The sequence below is a fragment of the Parasteatoda tepidariorum genome, chromosome X2 (genome assembly GCF_043381705.1).
Source record: "Parasteatoda tepidariorum isolate YZ-2023 chromosome X2, CAS_Ptep_4.0, whole genome shotgun sequence".
NCBI classification, from domain to species: Eukaryota; Metazoa; Arthropoda; class Arachnida; order Araneae; family Theridiidae; genus Parasteatoda; species Parasteatoda tepidariorum.
The window spans coordinates 26,172,635-26,193,208 of record NC_092215.1 but is presented as its reverse complement, the minus strand read 5'-3'; the positions used below and the strand labels follow the sequence as shown (position 1 = coordinate 26,193,208).

At 29.1% G+C, this 20,574-nt stretch overlaps 1 protein-coding gene across 1 annotated transcript in view; it reads left to right on the top strand.

The window, feature by feature from the left end:
- The window catches only part of LOC107444366 (E3 ubiquitin-protein ligase SHPRH), a 124,933-nt gene that overhangs the window by 79,456 nt on the left and 24,903 nt on the right, over positions 1 to 20,574 (top strand). Inside the window, exons 17-19 of the mRNA XM_071188261.1 lie at positions 11,518 to 11,673; positions 18,094 to 18,195; positions 19,793 to 19,861. Coding sequence (XP_071044362.1) covers positions 11,518 to 11,673; positions 18,094 to 18,195; positions 19,793 to 19,861 — 327 coding nt within the window. The remainder of the gene's footprint in view (positions 1 to 11,517; positions 11,674 to 18,093; positions 18,196 to 19,792; positions 19,862 to 20,574) is intronic.

Here is a 20,574-nt window from a genome sequence, read left to right as displayed (position 1 = left end):
AAAGTGCTAAATGATTTTAAAAAAAGAAGTCGCAATCGCAAACATTACTAATTTTTTTGAATAAACAGAGTTGATTGACTTATGTCCAAATCCAAAAGAGGAAAAATAAGTTTTGTTATAATTTTATTTATAAAAATGAAAACAACTAAAGATTTATAAATTTAAAATCAGTAATAAAAACCCATTAAATTATTATTTTATCCAAAAAACTTTTAATAAATTAAAATAAAGTAAAAAATAGCCTAACAAATTTAATTACTTTTTAATTTAATTCTTTATGGGCACCTTAAATTAGATTTCCGTTTGTAATAAATTCAATAATGTAAAATAATACTTAAACTTATAGTATCAAAATTAATTTTCACATTTAAAAAAAAAAAAGAAAGTTTTGTTTGAAAAAAAAATTTACCTAATTAAGAAACACTTCTTTATATATTCTTTTCAATAATAGATTATGTTCAGAACAAGGTAATGACGGCGATCACAAAGTCAGTCCCACTGAAAATAATCTACAAGAAACGATATCAAGTTGCGACAAAGAAAAAAAACTAAGAGGTGCGGAAACAAGCATGCGAGATCACGATATATGTTCTCAAAACTGATTCTGATTCTACCGCTCACCAATCAAGGCCGTTTCAATATAACGATACGAACATTGTCTTCCCTAGCGCGAGTTGGCATCGGAATGTAAGAGATCCTTGCGTGTCTTGTATCGCTAAATCGTATATCGCTATATAGTTCTTCTTCTCTACTCGACGGCTTAAATCAGATTTCTGATGCATCGCCTGGAAAGAGAGTTGCTGTATCGGCCTGCCGATACAGGCGTTAAATCGGTATGTCGCAATATTTCGATTTATAGCCCAAAAGCCCAGTCTTAGTCTTGACTTATTTTTAGGCAGTACTTATGAACTTTATCAGCTGAAGACCTGCATCGACCTTCTACATCCATAGGGTTCGAGAAATTCAATTCTTCTCTTAGCACATGTAGTAGCCTTGATACTTCATTCAAATGTGAAATTGTTTGAAATGCCAGGAAAGTGTTTTTTTAATAATTTATGGACACTTGATGAAAAATATAAGGAATGGATATATTAAATCTGTACTCTAAAGATACTTGGATATCCAAAATAAACATGACTCCAGAGAAACGAACACAACGTTTATTTCATATGGACAGCACAAGAGGGAATAAGAATATAACAAATATGAGAAAGTAAATAATTGGCACAGCGCCATCTATTGATATTAATTTTAAACATAAATTTTAGATATAATTTAACACTCCCCACCATGCATCCATTTATTGGATGCATTAATTATTTATTGCACTTCTAAATTATAGTCTTTCAATAGGTCTTTTAACAACATTGTTTTCCAATTGAATCTCACATGATCTAATTTTTCCATCTCTACCAGTAAACAAACTTTTAATCCTTCCTAATTTCCAATTATGGCGCTTAACATTATCTTCTCTCACCAGAACAACATCATCAACTTTATAAGTATTCACATTTTTTGATTGTTTAGAAAACATAACAGATCCTAACTCTAATCAATATTCCTTAAAAAATCTTTTCCAAAAATGATCCAACAATAGTAATCTATATTTCCACTTTTTAGTTAATTCCACTTTATTTGACATTAAATTAAGGTTATTTGGAGAAGGTAAAGTAGTTAAACGTGACCCAACAGTAAAATGTGAAGGAGTTAAGGGGTCAGGCTCATGTAAATCATTGTAAACATAAGTTAATGGTCTGGAGTTAATTACCGATTCTACCTCAGTTAATACAGTAATTAATTCTTCATAACAAAAAGAAGTTTTACCCAAAACTTTTTTTAAGCAATTTTTAACAGATCGTAAAAGCCTTTCCCACCATGGGGCACCTTCTGCAATGAATTTCCATTCTAATTGATGATTCTCTAAGAAGTTACTCACTTCTTCATTTTTACACATTTTATACAAATATTTAAGTTCTTTATCGGCAGACTTAAAGGTTTTAGCATTATCAGAGTATATAACTTTACTAATACCCCTACGAGCAAAAAATCGTCTTAATGATAGCAAAAAACATTCAGTGCTTAAATTAGATATTAATTCTAAATGAATATTATGAGTAACAGCACATGTAAATAAACTTATATACACTTTAGTATTATCTTTTAAATACAATGGCCCAACAAAATCAATACCAGTAATATCAAATGGTTGAGATTTCTCTACTCTATCAATAGGTAAAGGTGAAATAATTTCTTTACCCCCTTTAGCTGTAAATTTTTTACAAATTCTACAATTATACTAAATAGATTTAACAAATTGTCTCCCTTTTAAAATCCAAAACTTACTTCTTACCTGAATTAAAGTTTCATTAACACCATTCTGTAATACTTTTTCATGACAATCATAAACAATTAATTTTGCAAAATAATCATTAGAAAGAACAATTGGACATTTTTCATACACATCTAAAGATGAATTAATTAATCTAGTTTTCACTCTTAGAATACCTTTATCATCTAGCATGAGATTAACATTAGCTAATTTACAATTTTTATCTACACTTTTATTTTGTTTAAGATTTTGGATTTCTGAATAAAAACTCTGTGCTTGGGACATTTTAATCCAGTATTCCCAAGATTTTTCAGTTTCCAGTACAGAAATCGGACCTGTGCACTTTTGCTTTGTCTTCAGAATATTAATAAATCTGAAAACGTAGGATGTCACACGCACTAATTTTCGAATTTTACTGAACTTTGAAATGCACAAAATAGGTTGAATTTCACAATTTTTAACAACAGGTGTCATATCACATCTTTCTTCATCACAAGAAGAAAGTAATACGATTTCAGAAGAATTTTTATCAGGCCAGTTTTCTTCTGATTCGGATAACCAAGAAGGACCATAGGCCCACACACTGTCACACACTAAATCTTTGATTTTTCACACCACGGGTTATCTTGTCAGCCGGATTATCACTGCCTGGACAGTGGTACCACATTTCTGGAGGTGTACTTTCTTTTATTTCACTGACACGATTTTTCACAAGTTTTCCAACGATATGCTGATCCTCTAATCCAGTTGAGCACAATTGAGCTGTCAGTCCATAGACGAGCTTTTGCATCAGGAAATTGCTCCTGCACAACTTTCAACAATCGCACTCCAATAACTGCAGCCATGAGCTCCAACCGAGGCAAAGTCATTTTCTTTAAAGGAGCTACCTTTCCTTTGACTGGAACAAACGCTGTTTGAATTTCACTAGAAACGGTGAATCTCAAATAGAGAACAGTTCCATATGCAGTTTGCGAAGAATCACAAAATACATGTATTTCTAAACTCTGTGGAGTCTCTCTCGATCGAAAATACCAACATGGTATATTGACTTCACATAATCCTTGTAGTTGGTTGTACCAGCAGTTCCAATTGGCTTTTATTTCTTCTGGCACCGGTTGATCCCAATCAATGCCATCTAGCCAGAGTTTTTGAAACATAATTTTTGCTTGAATGGAAAGTGGCGACAGGTAGCCCAAGGGGTCAAACAGTCTCGATGAAATCTGAAGAATAGTTCTTTTGGTCAATTTCTTCTCTGAAGGAGTATCCACAACATCATCTGGTGAGAATGTAAAACAATCATCTGTTGAAGAGTATTTCAGTCCAAGCACCTTTGATGTAGCTTCAGGCATATTTAATTTTAAAGTTTTACTTTCTGGGGGAAATTCTTTCTTTAATTCTTCCGAATTAGAGTTCCATTTGGTTAAATTCATAGATGCTTCCTTCATAATTGTTTTAGCTTCATGATAGACTTCGCGAGCCTCGTCTTCTGAGTCTACTCCAGTGATGAAATCATCGACATATAAGGAATTGTCTAGTAGTTGAAATGTCTTTGGATAAATATCTTGAAATTTCTTCAGATGATGCTTAATACAGGCAGCAAGCAAAAATAGACTTGGCTTGGCTCCAAATATTAGTCTACAAAATCTGTACACTGCAATTTTAGGATTTTGTAAATCCGACTCATCATTAAGCCAAAGAAAACGCATAGCATCTCTGTCCTCTTGAGAAATAGAAATTTGATGAAATGCTTTCTCTATATCCGATGTCATAACTATTCGATATTTTCTGAAGCTCAGGAGAATTTTTAGTAAATCCGGTAAAAAGTTAGGTTCATCTAAAAGGCAGTCATTGAGAGAAAGTCCCTCTTTTTCTTTTGATGAAGCATCATACACAATCCTTAATTTTGTAGTTGCATGCTCAGGCCTTATCACTGCATGATGAGGAATATAGTATATTACATCACTGGATTTTGAATCATCACCAATTTTTTCTTTTAATTGCCCTTGAATAACTTCTTTATATTCTTCAAATAATTCTAAGTTCTTCCTAAATGTTTGCAACAATTTGAAAAAACGAAATTTTGCATTTTTATAATTATCTTTAAGTTTTATTTTTTCCTCCTTCCACGGTAATTTAATTTCATATCTCTTTTCCTTCTGAGTGATTGATGAAGAAAATAATTCCAAAGCTTTTTCTGTTTCTTTTTCTTCGCAGATATTTTTTATTCCAATTGATTCGGTTTCCCAAAACATTTTCAAGGACTCGTTTATACTCATATTTTCTTCCAGGGTCAGATTAGTCATAACATTCGTCAATTCATTACAGTCTGAGGAGGGGAATTTCCCTTGCACACACCATCCGAAAATAGTTTCAAGTGCAACAGCAGAATAATTAATTCTTTTAATTCGATCATTACTTATAGACCACAATATGTTGGCGCCAAACAAAATCGAAACATTTTCACCCATAAATCTAGAATCACTCCACTTAGGCTCTAGTAACGTTATTCCAAGGCTCTTTAGTTTATTTTTTATTTCATTACTTGGCATTTTTATGTTCGCTGATGTAATCACTGAAACTTCGATGAAATCAAAAGTGATACTTTTCTCAGGGTTTTTAATATTTCTTAAAGTTAATTCTAAAATTTTGTTTTTATATTTTTTCGGGTGATTTTCACCAAATGTATGAATTTGCATTTCTTTTTCTCCTTTAACTTTTAAATTTAATTTTCTGGATAATTCTTTAGTAATAACTGAAATTTGAGAACCTCCGTCAATTAAACATCTTACAAAACAATGATTTTGAGGTCCTTCTGCTATAGCATTTACAGTTTGTAAAACTATATTAGATCCAAATTTAGATGAAGAATTTTGACTTACTTCTAATGTTTTGGACTCCTTCTCTTCTTCTTTGTCATTCAAGTCCGATTTGAAACAAATTGAGTCATGATGTTTTCCTCTGTATTTTTTACACGAAAATTTATTTCTGCATTGAGTGGACATATGATTTCTTCCGAAACATAAAAAACACCTTCCTTTTCTTCTTAGGAATTCTAGCTTCTTTTCAATCTCAAAAACATTGCAGTTATACTTTGAATGATTTTCACAGTCACGAAAAATGCATCTATAATTTATTGTTGACAAGGCGGATGCAGTACCAGGTTTATTCCGATAAAAGTTAGATTTTCCCTTCTGCTCAAATCTGGATAAATCTTGGCTATAATTATTCTTCGTGTGACTAATCACGACAGTTAATTTCCTTTTTCAAAAAACTTAAAAGTTCTTGTATATCAAATTCTTTTTCTGATTTCTGACATCGATTGAATTCAAAATTTAGCTCTTCTGGAAGCTTCTGCTGAATAATTGGGCATAGTAAATTTCCATAACTTCCTGCAGTTACATTCAATGATGACAGGCTTCTTATTTGTATTTCACATTCATCATAAGTCTTCTTAGAGCTTTTAAGTTAGAAACATTTCGAATAGGTTCAATAGGAAGAAGTTTCGTCATATGAGAGCTTATCACAATGTCCGTTCTTCCAAAACGCTCTTTCAGAATCTCGATAGAGGAATCATAATTCTGATCACTAATAGCAAATCCAGATATCGATGCGAGAGCGCTTCCTCCAAGCAAGGATTTCAAATATGCAAATTTTTCAGTCTTTCGTAATTCGTTGTGGTTATGAATAGCTGTTTTAAATTGATTATAAAAATCCAACCACTTGGTAGAATCTCCGTAAAATGTTCCTATTTGCAGACGAGGTAGGTTCATTATTTTTGATTCAGTTTTAACAACAACAGTTTCGCTTCTATCACTTTCGATATTAATTTTAGAATTAGAAGAACATCGATTTAAAAATCTCTGAATCCTACCTTTCCATGTCACTATTTTTTCTTGATATTCTTGGCAGGTGGTTATTTCATTTTCTCCTGTTCAGCAACAGTGTATTCCAGTTTTTCATCCAATTGTTTTAATTCCATCATTTTTGCATTTAGTTGCTCACTTAAATCCAATAAAAGTTCTGCTTTTTCAGCATCCTGCGATTCATCTGCAAAACTCGCTTCAATTTTCGATATCAATTTAGTAGTTAGCTGTCTTACCACAGTTCGTTTCATTTTTTGATTCCCTATCACTTCTTTCGTAGCCATCGTTCTAAATTAATTTATCCAAGTATTCTTCCAAAAATTTTCAATTCCATAAAAAGTCCCCTATTCCAAGAATTTCGGCACCATATTAAATCTGTACTCTAAAGATACTTGGATATCCAAAATAAACATGACTCCAGAGAAACGAACACAACGTTTATTTCATATGGACAGCGCAAGAGGGAATAAAAACATAACAAATATGAGAAAGTAAATAATTGGCACAGCGCCATCTATTGATATTAATTTTAAACATAAATTTTAGATATAATTTAACAGCAATGGATCATCTAGTGATCGTCACTAGGCTAAGTAAATTTTTTCATTGTATCAGATTTTCTACTGAAATTGAATTTTGTAAATGACTCCATTTTTTTAATATAAGGGATATTACGAATATTCGGCGCAGTATAATTTTTATTAGGAAAGTCATTTTCGTCGTTTTATCATCAGCACTTTTTTTTTTTTTTTAAAGAGTGAAATGTTTGTTTTCTTCTTTCACTTTTGCTGGGTTTTTTTTATAGCGCGGCATTTTAACAGCGTTTCTGATATATTTTATCTCCACTTTTTCTTTTAAAGGTATAGAGATAATTAGATAACCGGTAAAATAGAAAATTGATTTTCTACGTTGCAAGTTTTGTCTTAAGAATTTAGGAAAAGTTTCTGTTTATCTTTTGCTTTTTTGATTAATTGTGTTTTTTTATTTATTTTGATAGCATATTTTAAAGAGTTTCTTTTTCGACATTTTTTCTAAAAATCCGACGATTCGAAACATTTAAGGTGTAATTTTCAACGTTAAATTTTTCTTATAAAAATTGAGAATGATTTTTTGTTTTTATTCCCATTTTAAAAAAAACTCTTGTTTTTGTTACGATGCGGCAATTTTAACGAGCACTACACTTAGACATTTTTAAATCGATGTATCGCGAATTATCGACTTAATGCACATATCGGCAGGCCGATATTGAATAACGAAGAGCGAGGATCAGCGATGAATTATAGAACGCAATGCATAGTTTCTTTACGCGCCATTTTTGACCTTAGGATTTTACGTTTCATGAAGTTTATTTTCAGCGGGACTTATCTTGCGTTCACTGTGCGTTTTATTTCGACTTGATATAACATTTCAAGTAAATTATTTTCAGTGAGACTTTTGTCACTTAGCAATCATTGCACATTATTTCGTCACTTTTTTTTCTGTTTGGATTTAACGTTGTCAATTATTTTCAGCAGACCTACTGTTACTTGGCGATCGCTGTTATCTTAAATTTTCGTTCTGAACTTAATATATTACTGAAACGAAATCATGAATTTAAAAAAAAGATTCTTTATTGATTTTTTTAAAAAATGATACAATTTAATATTTTATATATTTTGTATTTAAGTAATTTATATTTTGTCATAAAAACTTAATTTTTTTAAAAATTTATTTAATTCTCGTTGCACCCCTGAGCCCAAAGTTAAGAAAACTGAGATGGGCACTGTAGGCCTTGACCCTCTATGGGCTGTCGCTCCACTGAGTTTAGTTTTTTAAATATGATAATTTGATTAGTTTTTGAACCAATAAATCTTTAGTCGCTTTTAGTTTTAAAAAAATTAAAACAAAGCCTACATTTAATTAATTTGCTTTAATTTTTGAGGAAATTGAAACAGATTTATTAATTTGGGTGTTAGTTAAAATGGCCAAATGTTTTTGAAATTAAATAAAAAGTTAAGCAATGTTTTAACGCTTTTCAATAATTTAACAACAGTGCTCTTAAATATGAATTTTTTTTTTTTAAATTCCTTCAATACATGTTTGTTTAATAATTTCTCAGATAGTGAGTATTTTTTTTAAACATTTAAATCTTTAATCTATATCATTTTCAAAAAGGAAAATAATAATAAATAAATAAGAAAACTTACATTAAAACCATTTGACCATTAGTCAATACAACTTTATTATTTTAAATAAGTAATTAAGCCTAACTATGTTTCAAAAGCACATTTTTTTTCAACAAATAATTTAAAAAATGTTTTATTTAAGTGGACATTTCTTTCTTTTTTTTTTAATTTGTAATGTATGTAAAATATTTTGTAACAGTTTTATTATTATTTTTAAAAAATCCAAGTCATTTTTAATTTTAAAAAAAATTAAAATAAAGCTTGTGTTTGTTTTTACTTTAAGGCAAGTCAATCTTTAAGACAGTCCTAAGTCAAACCATCTTTATTTTAATTGAAAAAATTAAGCAACGCTATTGATGTTATAGAAGCAATTTTTTTTTTAGAATTAACATTTACTGTTGTTATAGATTTATTTTTGATTGATTTATAGATTTTTGATTGATAAATTTCAAACATGTTAAATTGCGATACATCGCGATGTCTGACTGACGATCTATCACAATATAAAATTTCTTACAATGCCTAGGCCTATTTTTACATAAACAATAATAATTGTTGAGGATTTTTTTTTTAAATGTTGTGTGATCACTGGGTAGGCGGCTGTTTTATTTGGCCAGATATTTGACTATTCGACCAAATCACTATTCATTATTCCCTATTTTATAATAATAGTAATATATATATATATAATACATATTTGCATCCAATTTTCATTAGCTTTGATTTATTTGACAAATTATTATTGTCTTATAATTTCAAACAATACTTTAATTATTACGAACAAATTTTTTTTATTGTCTATTATTTTAGTTCCTTTAATATCTATACAAGATACAATACTTTTTAATTGAATAAATTCTAATTCCTCAGAGGTGCAGTATTGCTTATCAGTGTAAGCATACAATTTTATCTAAGTAAAAGCAGACTATTTTATAAAGATTTTTGTATCTATTTTTATAAATGATGTTTCTGATTCCATTAAGTTTAAGGCAAAAAGTTTTATTTACATGCTTTAAAAATGGTGAAAAGTTGAATTTTTTTAGCTTGCAATTTATTTAGAAAAAGTAGTGCCCGGTTTGTAGAGATAAAAAACAACTTTTCAGGACCAAAATGACTGTCCGCGTCCGTTTACGGGAGTGTCCGCTTTGCGGAGAATGTACGTAATGGTTTATTCATAGAAGATTCCCGGGGAATTAAAAATATGTCCGTATTGAGAGGCGTCCGTTTTGCAGGAGTGTCCATAACAGGAGGTTTCACTGTACCTGATTTCCGTTTAATGTGATTTCCTATTTATACTCTTCTTCTGCTTATTCTTTTTAAGAGAAAATAGCACCGTGAAGGTAACTTTTCTATTTTAAATTCAAGTAAATTATTCAGCAAGCTCATATCATTGATTTATATTGATTGTATATAATCGATTTACTAGTAAAATATTTAGAAAATAAAGTATTTAAAAAGCATGTGTTTAATTGATGTGAAACTTACTTGCATTAGATGATTCGTGAAAAGTTTACTCATCATTTGAGACATTAATATCACCTATTTATATAACATCCATTTATTAATTGATAATATATTGATTAATCCAACGTCTGTTTTGTTGATACAAAACTTGTACTATGCCATACAATAAAAGCTTTAAACTTTATCGCATTCACTTAAGTCATCAACCCAGCTCCTGCATATTAAAATTTTACAGAATTTCGAGCCATGTAAGATGCAATTTATATACTATTTAAACTGTTAAGTTTGTTCTAACCTTTTTTTTAAGTTATTGTCATGATATTATAAACATTACATATGTAATGCCAATATAAGCATTATATATTTCTTAATTTTATTATTTCTATTTTTTTATGTATATTTAGTTCTTGAAACTATATTCATATTTAATTATTCCATGGATGCAAATATTTTTATCTCAAATTACGTAACAGCTAATTTTTTATTTGAATGCAAGCAAACAACTGTTTATTATTCAATATCATGATACCTGGGCATTTAACATCTATTCTTAATTTTCCTCTCTTCAACCACTTACACATTAACATAAAACATTAGGTTTACTTTAATTTCGATTTCAAACTAAAAAAAATTTTTTTTTTTTGCTTTTCTCTGTAATCAAATGGCTAATTAGTTTTTAATTATCTTGACTTTTAGCTAATTTTATTTTTTAAAATAGAGCGAATAATAGATAACTTTTTGTATTTTAAAGCTATTACTAATAATCGCTCAATTCTCTTTTGATATGGCTGGTCAAAATTTGTTTTGATTAATATTATTAATCAAAATTATACATTTTAAAGTAATAAATACATATAAAAATATTTTAATTACATATAAAAAAATTTTAATTTCTAAGATTTTAAAAAATATATTAAAATAATTTCTTAAGTATGTCTATTTAAATAGTTAAAAGCTAAATACTAGAAAATTGCATTTATCATAAAATACAGTAAATCCAGGAAAGATTTTTCTTCCTTTTTCAATAGCTTTCTTGTGCAATAGGATGAATTCTTCAGAATAATTTTTTCTTTGTATAGATTTTTGTTTTTGCTTTGTTTAATAATTTCATTTTAAGAAAGTATTTTACTAAAGATAATGTAGTTGTTATTTTACAGAATAAAATTTTTGTAAATTGCATCGCTTTACATATGCAAATTATAATTGCAGAAAGTTAACCAAGTTGTTTTATTAAAATTCTGGATGAAATGGTATTTTAACATTTGCACTTAAGTTACTTTTAAAAAGTTTCTTTAAGAATGGAAATTCTAACTCTTTTGGACAGTTTTTGTAATACAAGAATTTTCCTAATAAATTCTAAGATATTAAATGTTTTTGATATCTATTCTAATCATGGTTTTGAATTAATTCAGTTTAGTTTTATTCTTAATTACTACATACTTATGTTCATTTTCAAATATTTAATTTTTTTGTTCATTCATTTTTGTCTAATATTATAAGATATTATAGAGTTAGATAATTAAGTTACATATTTGTCTTAGAATCTTATTTTATTATTTTGAGCAGCAGTATTTCATCACATCTGTTTCCTTGATTAATGTTTTTTATTTGGTCAAAAAATACTGAAAAGTGTTCTTTTTTTATAAAAAATAAAGAGCAATAATTAATTTTAATGGAATTTTGAAATCTGATTTAGGCAGCTCGAAATAGTTGGCTTTTGCAGAATGACTACATTAATGCTTTGGATGAAGTAGACATGGCCAAAACATCAATGCAACTTTGCAGCGATGAAACAGATTTATCATCAAAAAATTCAGATCCGAATAAGTTGTATCTTGTAACAACTAGTCAAGTAAAGTATTGTTGCCTCAAATTTAAAAAAATAATGTTGTTTAGTATTGAATATTGTAATTTAAGATATTTATAAAAAATTTTCTAGTTACAATTATTATTATTTCAGATCTATATATTTGTCGTTTTTGATGCGTAACTTTTATTATGTTAATGAAAGTAATATGTTCAGTATTTCATTATAATATGTAAAGTCTGAATATTGATTTATGTTTTGAATTGCCCTTTTATAGTAAAAGACGCCCGGTGGCCAGAGTTTGACAAACTCTGATTAAGGTTAAGTGCCACTGCCCTGTATACACCAAGTATCGGGCTAATATATATCAGGCAATGCATTTGACCTTAAAAAAACATCAGTGTAGGGTATATCGGGCAATGGCAAGTGGGACCCGGGGCAGTTGTCCCGGGCCCCACTTAGAGGGGGTCCCCAAATCGTATAGAAAGTTTATATTAGATTTCCTTCTTTAATGGCCTTTTTTTAAACCATATCAGTACAGTGTAAAATCTGTGAGTTTTATGCTAGCTTCTTCATTCATCTATCGTATGAACACAAGAAATCTATCTTTCGCAAATCCATGGCTTTCTAGTGCAGAATTTAGTTAAAGTTTTGCAATAACAATGGACAAATTTGGCCAATCAAAAGCCTGCATTTTTACATAATGCAAGACGTGATATGTTTACAAAAATATAAGCTTCTGATTGGCTTAATTGAGCCATCGTAATTGCGAAAATTTAGCTGAATTCCACCCTAAGGTCAGCAAGGATATGAATTTTTCACAGCTAGATGACAAAATTAACAATTAGAAAAATGCATTTGGCATGATGGACATAGAATTGTCAGAAAATCAATAAAATGGACAGAATGATATTTCGTTTGATCATTGGAGGGGGGTGGGGACTTCATAGTGTTTTAGGTACTAGTCAATTTTTTTATTAAATATGTATAATGAGGTGAGAAATTTAAATACATCCATAAAGTTCGGTTCGTCATTACTGAAGCAGAGGGGGGTCCCAAAGAAGCTTTTGCCCCGGGCCCTAATTAGATTGAGTGGTAGCACTTCGCTTTCTCGTGCCACAGGTACTGGGTTCTTTCCTCGGGCCAGGCAAGATTGACTCAGCCATTCATCCTTTCAGTGGGTCGATAAATGAGTACCAAGCATGCTTAGGAATTAAACACTGGGGGTTTTGCGTTCGGCTGACCACCTAACCGGGACATATGCTCCTGCACCCCAGAGCCCAAGGTCAAGAAAACTGAGATGGGCACAGTAGACCTTGGCCCTCTATGGGCTGTCACACCACTGAGTTTAGTTTTATAGTAAAAATAATTATTTTGCCTTTTCGAAATTTTAAAGTTTTGTATTTTATGTTTTCTTGTAAAATGAAGAAGGCGATAATATTTTGAAATTGCAAGACTATTAAAAAAAAAGATATAATCAACTATGTAAAAGCAAAGAGAATTCAATGGCTAGGACACCGTGAGAGAATGGAGAAAACAGAGGCACTAAGAAGATATTCAAGGGGCAGTGCCAGGGCCAAACGAAAAGAGGAAGGCCGGTCAAAAGGTGGTTTGACGAGGTGGAAAAAGACCTTGAGACTCTAAAAGTCCAAAACTGGAAGCAAAGAGTTAGAGCACAGGCGACTTTGGAGGAAAATTGTTAGTGAGGCCATGGTCCAACATGGACTGTAATACCAGGGAGTTAGTTAGTTTCTTGTAAAATTTCTATTACTTATTCTGAACTGTGTTCGAGGTTGAATATAGCTGCTATCTAAATGACAAAAGCGTTTTTTCCTCAATTTAATCAAGATTAATGTTTGTTAAAAATTAAAATTCCTAATGTTTTTATTATTTAAAAATGTGAAGTGACAAAATCGTATATTCCTAAATTTTCCGATTACCGTTAATTTTTTTAAGTCATAATTATTTCATAAGTTTTAGTCATTATTATTTCATAAGTTTTGAAAACAGTCATTAAACTTGGGGTTTATTGACTAGTTTTTGATTGTATAGTTTTGATGCACTTCAAAATTATTTTGGTTCTAGTTATATCAGTTTTAAATTTTTTTAATAACTTGCTGTCTCCAGCAACCAGCTGGTCCGCTTTGTTAGATAAGTAGTATTTCAAGGTTTGAAATCGTACAGTAAAAATTCAAGGTATAATTTAGATATTTTAAACTCACATTGCTTGAATGGAACTGGATTTAATTTTTGTCTCGTACATGTAATGTTATTGTGATGAATTTGTTTAAATTAAATAAAATATTTGTTAATTAAAATGTTTAGAAGAACATGTGCTAACATTTAAAAAAAGAAACAAATATGCTTATATTAGAAAAAGAAATATGGCTCTTTTGAAAGATTTTCAAATTGTTATCACTTCTCAGTCCACTCGGTTACTGACTATTCCTGAGTTAATCAGCATGGTTTTAATGATCCTTTTTTTAAGTAGTTATTAAAACAGCTTTTCACTTGGTTTTTAAAATCTTAATGTTTTAATAAAATGTTATTTCGTGCGGCAAACTTCAAGTTTTGCGTTTCTCACTTAATTATTGACTATTCACCTGCAATCCCACATAGATTTCCCATTTAATTTTTTATCAGTTATTGCTACACTTTTTCATAGCTTTTTAATGCAACATTTTCTTGCATGGGAAATTTCAAGTTGCCCATTTATAGAATTACTTTTTCAACAGTTAGGGATTTCCACATAGTTTTTAAAATTTCTATTTCATTTATGATATATTATTACGATCTGCAAATTGTTGAAAAATGTAAACAAATAAATGATAGGCAGTGTTTTTCTGCTTGCTGTGTCACTTTCCTGAGGGATGTTGTGTCGCTTCCTGTTGTGTCTCAGCTAGAAGGAAGTGAATGTTCTTGTATTTTAGTTAGTTATGTTTTTCTTTGGATAGAATTATGTTCTTCTCTTCAAGAGTTATGTTTAGTTCTGTTGAGTATAGTTTTCTTTCTTCATATTTAAAGTTTTATCTTCTTCAATAAACATTGTTGTGCAGTTTTCTTGGAATTGAATTATGTTCAAGATTTATGTTTAGTTCTGTTAAGTATAGTTTTTTTTCTTCATATTTAAAGTTTTATCTTCTTCAATAAGCATAGTCATGCAGTTTTCTTGGAATCGAATTCTTCATTTATAATAGATGTCAGCAATATCTGAAACTTATTAAGTTGGCTCCTATTTTCAACACAAATTTCGAATCGTTATTTTGAATAATCACTTAATTACCTGCTTTAGTCATTATTATTTTATCTCAAATCTGCCATTTTTCCAAAATGTAAATTTTTTGCGCACTCTGAAATTTAGTGTGTGATTCACTTGTTTTCACTTTTTGCAATAAATGGATTTTTTTCACTTTCACCAATGGAATTCTTGAGGTGGTTTTTGGAATGGTTATGGAATTTTTGAGAGATTTAGGAAAATGTGGATCTTACTTTAACAGTGTGCACTATGTTTACACATTAGATTAACATTTCTAAATGCACTTGAAAGTATAATATGCGAAACATGGACATTTAAAAGAACACAGTATTTAATTTTTCTTTAGTCAAATTTTTGTAATGAAATAGTATATACAAATACAGTAGGGAACCAACTACCCAAAATGCTGGGTTCAATCGCTATCTCGGTTTTCTGGATTGCTAAAAGACTATTTAATACAGCTTAAGTATATTCTTAATGTGATTTTTAATGAAAAAGTATCAATTGTTTTATTATTCCAATAAAAAATTTGTATTTTTACTTCATTATATTTATATAGTAAAGCATAATGATGCATTTTTCTTATAATTTCCCTACCACCTTTTGTTTCTTGATATTTTCCCCTCATAAATCAAAGCAAAAGCAAAATGTTTTGTTTAATTTGATTTATTTTTCAAAAATACAAAATGAATAAATAAATAAAATAAAAATAAAAATGTAAAAATTTTCCAATGTTGCCTTGTAATTAATCTGGCAGTGACAGATTTGAGAACCTCTTTCTCTGCTTTGTATAGCTGTGCTTTCCCCACGATTCCGTCATTCCATTTGACTTTCATTGAGAATTGAAAGATTGGTTAATTTTTCTACCAAGCAGAGAGTGTTATTTTAGCATTCAGTTGCCAAATTTGTTGTTACATATATTATTGATTTTAGGTGTCGTCTCAGGATTTTTAAGCATAAGCTTTTGGTTCCTCTTGTTAGATTGTGGTTTATTAGTGATTAGTAAGGCCCGGATTTTGATGACATTTGCATTTTTGGACATTTTTTATCCTTTAGAGCATTTTTTTAGATTTATAGGGCATTTTTCATTAAATTTTTTGGCTTATTTTGCATTTTAAGACATTTTTCCAATTTTTTGTTAATTTTTTCCAATTTTTATTATTTTTTTATCATTTTTTTATTATTACACTGGCTTCCAAACAGTGAAGAAAATCTCTAGGATATTAACAGGTGAAGCAGCATCTTTTCAAATTGAAGAAGAATTGTCAGTAAGTGAGACCGTCTTTTTCAAGTACGCACCAATAACATCAGTAGACGTTGAAAGAAGCTTCTCCAGGTATAAAAATTTACTTTCAGACAAGAGACGCTCGTTTACATTTCAAAATATCAACAACAAAAATTAAATAATCCAATGTAATTCTGATATTTAGTAATATTATGAGATGGAAGTTGTTATATACATTAAAGTTTCTATACAAAATGAAAATGTTTTGGAGTCAATATATTTTCCTTTTTTTTTGTTATTTTAGGATGTAAAACATATTTTTCAAACTTTAATGAACGTAGAACAAGTATTGCATTGCTTTATTTTTTTAAATGACTCATAATAATTTTAAGGAGTAAAACATTGTTTTAGTTAAATATTTTTACTTTATTTAAATCATGTCATAAGGCATTTTTATTGCAATTTTCGCATTTTTCGCACTTTTTAAGGGCATTTTTTGCATTTTTAAGGGCATTAATTGGGATTTTTTAGGTCATCAAAATCCGGGCTCTAGTGATTAGATAGTGGTATGGTTTTTAAAAGGCAACTCTTCTGGAGTTCACCCTTTTCAAAAATGATTTAAATTAAAACACTTTTACTACTATCTTTGATTTTCGAACAAGTTTTCGAACAAGAAGAATTCCCATGCCACTTTTCCATCTACTCAGCTTCAAAGATGATTCAGTCATTCTATTTGCTTCGAAATAGCAGGGAAATCAAGCAAGGTTTATCTTGATTTTCTGAAAACTGGATAAAAATTTTATACCGTACAGCGAATTATATACCTACTTTATAATTGAATCAGAAATAGCCGTATTTTAGCTGTTTTTGTATTTCATTTAAAAAAATTTATGATTCTTCTTTACTCTTTTTTAAATTTATTATATTTACTTTTTGAAGTACAGTCATGTATTTTTCTTATTATCCTTACACCTTCTGTTCACTGATAAGCATTTTTAATGCATTTCTCTTGACACACGTGGAAAAAAAAGTTCTCACCTTTCCCTCTACTTAACTACAAGAATGACTGGAATTTTCACATTTCGCCTCAATTATTCTACTTCAAATTGGCAGGGAAGCTGAGCAAAACTTTTCCCAGTGTTCTGTGCTGTTCTTTAATAAAAAGGGTACTGAAATATTGTAAAAGTTAAGAGAAGATAGTAATTTGTAAATGTAAAGAAATCAAATTTTATTTATTTAAATTTTTATTTTTGTTCTCATAAATTTGCTGTTTATGATACATAGAAGTTTCTTAAATGTCCTTTTAAGCATGAAATTAAAATATATTTTTTATTTTAAATGTATTAACCTTCAAGCAAAGTTCACATTTTGAGCATAATTTACTGGAGAATGAAACATGCTTTAAGCAACCTGCAAAATATCATATAAGTTGGTTCGATAATCTTTTGATATCATTTCAGTTTAAATAATGTTATTTGATATTTTTAATATACAATAATCAAAATTATTTTAACACGTTAAATGCCATGGGGGGTCACCGGTGACCAGCACTGAGTTTGTTCATAGCTCCACGGGGGTCACCAATGACCGGCAAAGCCAAGTTTATTAGAAACACATAATTTGAGTAAATTTTTAATGCTTTTAATTTTTTTATATTATTATCGTAACTAAAATGGTTTGAAGAAATTAATGCAATACATACTAAGAAAATCATTTTGTCCAGACGGGCAAACCATGTAAATTTAGCGTGGCATTCAATGTGTTAAACCATAAAAGTAATACAATTTTATTAAGTTTTCTTTAGATGAATTAACTAGTCAATTGAACTATTGGCGATATGGAAACTGAACTTATTTACTTAATTGAATCTTAAAGAGTGTAAGACTAATGATTTATTTTTTCAGAAATTTTGTAATATGATTTTGCTTTATTTTAAATTAGTGTTTTAAAACTTTTTTAAATATATTTATATTTATTTTTGTAGATGCCTTCAATGCTTTTGCAATTCAAGAGTGATGCCATTACTTATGAAAAAAGCTTTAAACATAAGCTAGGAAGGTTATTTTATTTAAATAACTTGAAAAAAGTAAGTTCTTCATTTATGTTGTTTGCTTACTGTTGTTTCATGTGATTGCACTTAATTTTGCTTAGTTTCTTGTAGTATTAGAATTTTTTTAATTCCTCATTACTTACGGTGTTAAATATGGAATTACTGTTGAGACTTAATATAACGACCCCTTCCTTCCTAATAGAGACTTGTATTATGATATGTAATTTTGTTATAGTGCAAAAAAATAGCTTGCATATTTACTTACAACTATGTAATATAAAATGCTAGATTTATTTTGACAATAAAATGCTTGACTTTCTTAAGAATTAGGAAACTAACAAACGTATACTTAAACATATTATTTAAAATAATACATTATATGTAAAAAATATATTGAAAATGTTACACTGCTTCTGGGCAACCATTTACGATAAATTACATGATAATGGTGAAGACAACTTGTTTTTTAACTGGGGAAAAACCACTCAATGGGGCTAATCAGTCACAAAAGGAGTGAATAGAGCTCAGCACAAGAAATATATGATTGAAAAATATTAAATGCTATCCCTTAAGAAGAAATTTACCAGCATTGAGAACATATCCTTATAACTTAATGATTGTATATGGGACTTCATGCTGATTTCCGCGTAACGGGAAAAAATACAATTTTAGTAATACAATTTGAATTATCCATATTTTACTGACTTTTTTGCCACTGAAAAGGACCACATTGGATAGGAACTTAGAGAGAAGAATCAATCTTTCATCTCCCATTCAATGCTGGACAAGATCAAAAGAAATAGTGTTTTAAATTATTTATTAAAAATTTTTGCCTGGCTAATGTTAAAGAAAGCGCATAGCTTTGAAACACAAAAAAGTTTGACTTTTATTTTTGAAGTGATTTTTATGAGTATAAAAATCTAACGAAACTAAAAATATGACGTTACATTGGAAGGAACGGTTGAAGGTCAACATTCTAATTGATTTTAAAATGATATTGATTCTACTTAATGTGTCAGTCATAAGAAAGAAAGGTTTATGTAAGTGGAGATTGTACTAAAGATCACAGACAGTATTTTTAGTTTTTATATGGTTAGGGTATCAAAAATAGTCAAAAATAGCTTTTGAAAAGTCCTTTAGTCCAAGTTGAATGTAAAAAAAAACTTAATTTATTCAGAACTAAATTTACAACCTAATTAAATTCGCAAGATATTTTAGATTCTCAAAAATTAATTAGAAAAAGGATTTAGCAAAAATAAATGTTTGATTTAAAAATTTGTTTTGAAAGCTCTTTTGCTTAGAATATAAGTGAAATAAAATTTTTATTACCAATAAGTAAACGTGTTATTAAATCATTATTTTTATTGACTCATTAGTGTATTTGAAGAAGTTAGAAATAGAGACCATTCACATTGCATTCAGACCAGTTGATGTAAATACATTGCACCAAGGGACCCTTTTTTGAATTTTTATGGATTTAATCACTTAAATCAAATTTTTTTCTGAGATTTAAGTGTCCCATCACAGTTTAAGATATAAATTATGGATGCCTCTTAATTTCCATGTTCTACTTCTTCTCCTTTTGTTTTGATATCAAAATTATTCATGACTAAATATAAAAAAAAATTTTTAGGCTGATGATATGGAAAACAAACCTTTTGATGAAACTTGTCCTGTGTGCAATGAAGCTCTTAAAAATGCTGTAAGTCTATATTAATAATTTTGTTTGCAACTACTATTTTTTGTTTAAATACTTATTTGCATTCTTATTGATTTATTTTTAATTTGAAAAAGAATTGATTAATTATGTTGTTGCAATAAATTGTTAAAAGCTTTTGTTTGACCAATCCTGATAAGAATAAAGAGAGGTTATTGTTTTTTTAATTACTTTAAATTATTTTGCAATTTTTTATACTCTATTAGTTAATGAGTCTCTTTGGTCTCTTTATATGTGAATGTATATTAAATAATTTTTGCATTTTGTATTTTAATGCTAGCAATCTTGATATCATATGTGACAAAATATTGGCAGAAAGCAATCACGTGGAATAAAACTGTGTAAATAATACAATATATTATCTGATAAAATAGTTATAGGGAACAAAGAAATGCAAAGTACGCACAAAGGTTTTGCATTCTTAAGAAATAAACTTCTTGTCTAAAGATAATTTTTTTATAGTTTTCTATTTACAGTTTAATTTGGCAAAAACTTTTCCCACCCTACTTCCTCTTGCTTAAGAGGAAGACATCATGCATATATGATACAGTAAAAGTCCGAAGTCTGGTTGGTTAATCCTAGGTTTTACTGGTGAAACTTGGACTTTTAACTAGGTTTGAACCTTTTTTTAAGGTTAAGTACTACTGCCAGGTATAAATTTGCAAATAGGAAATAGTAAATCTGCAAATAGGAAATGA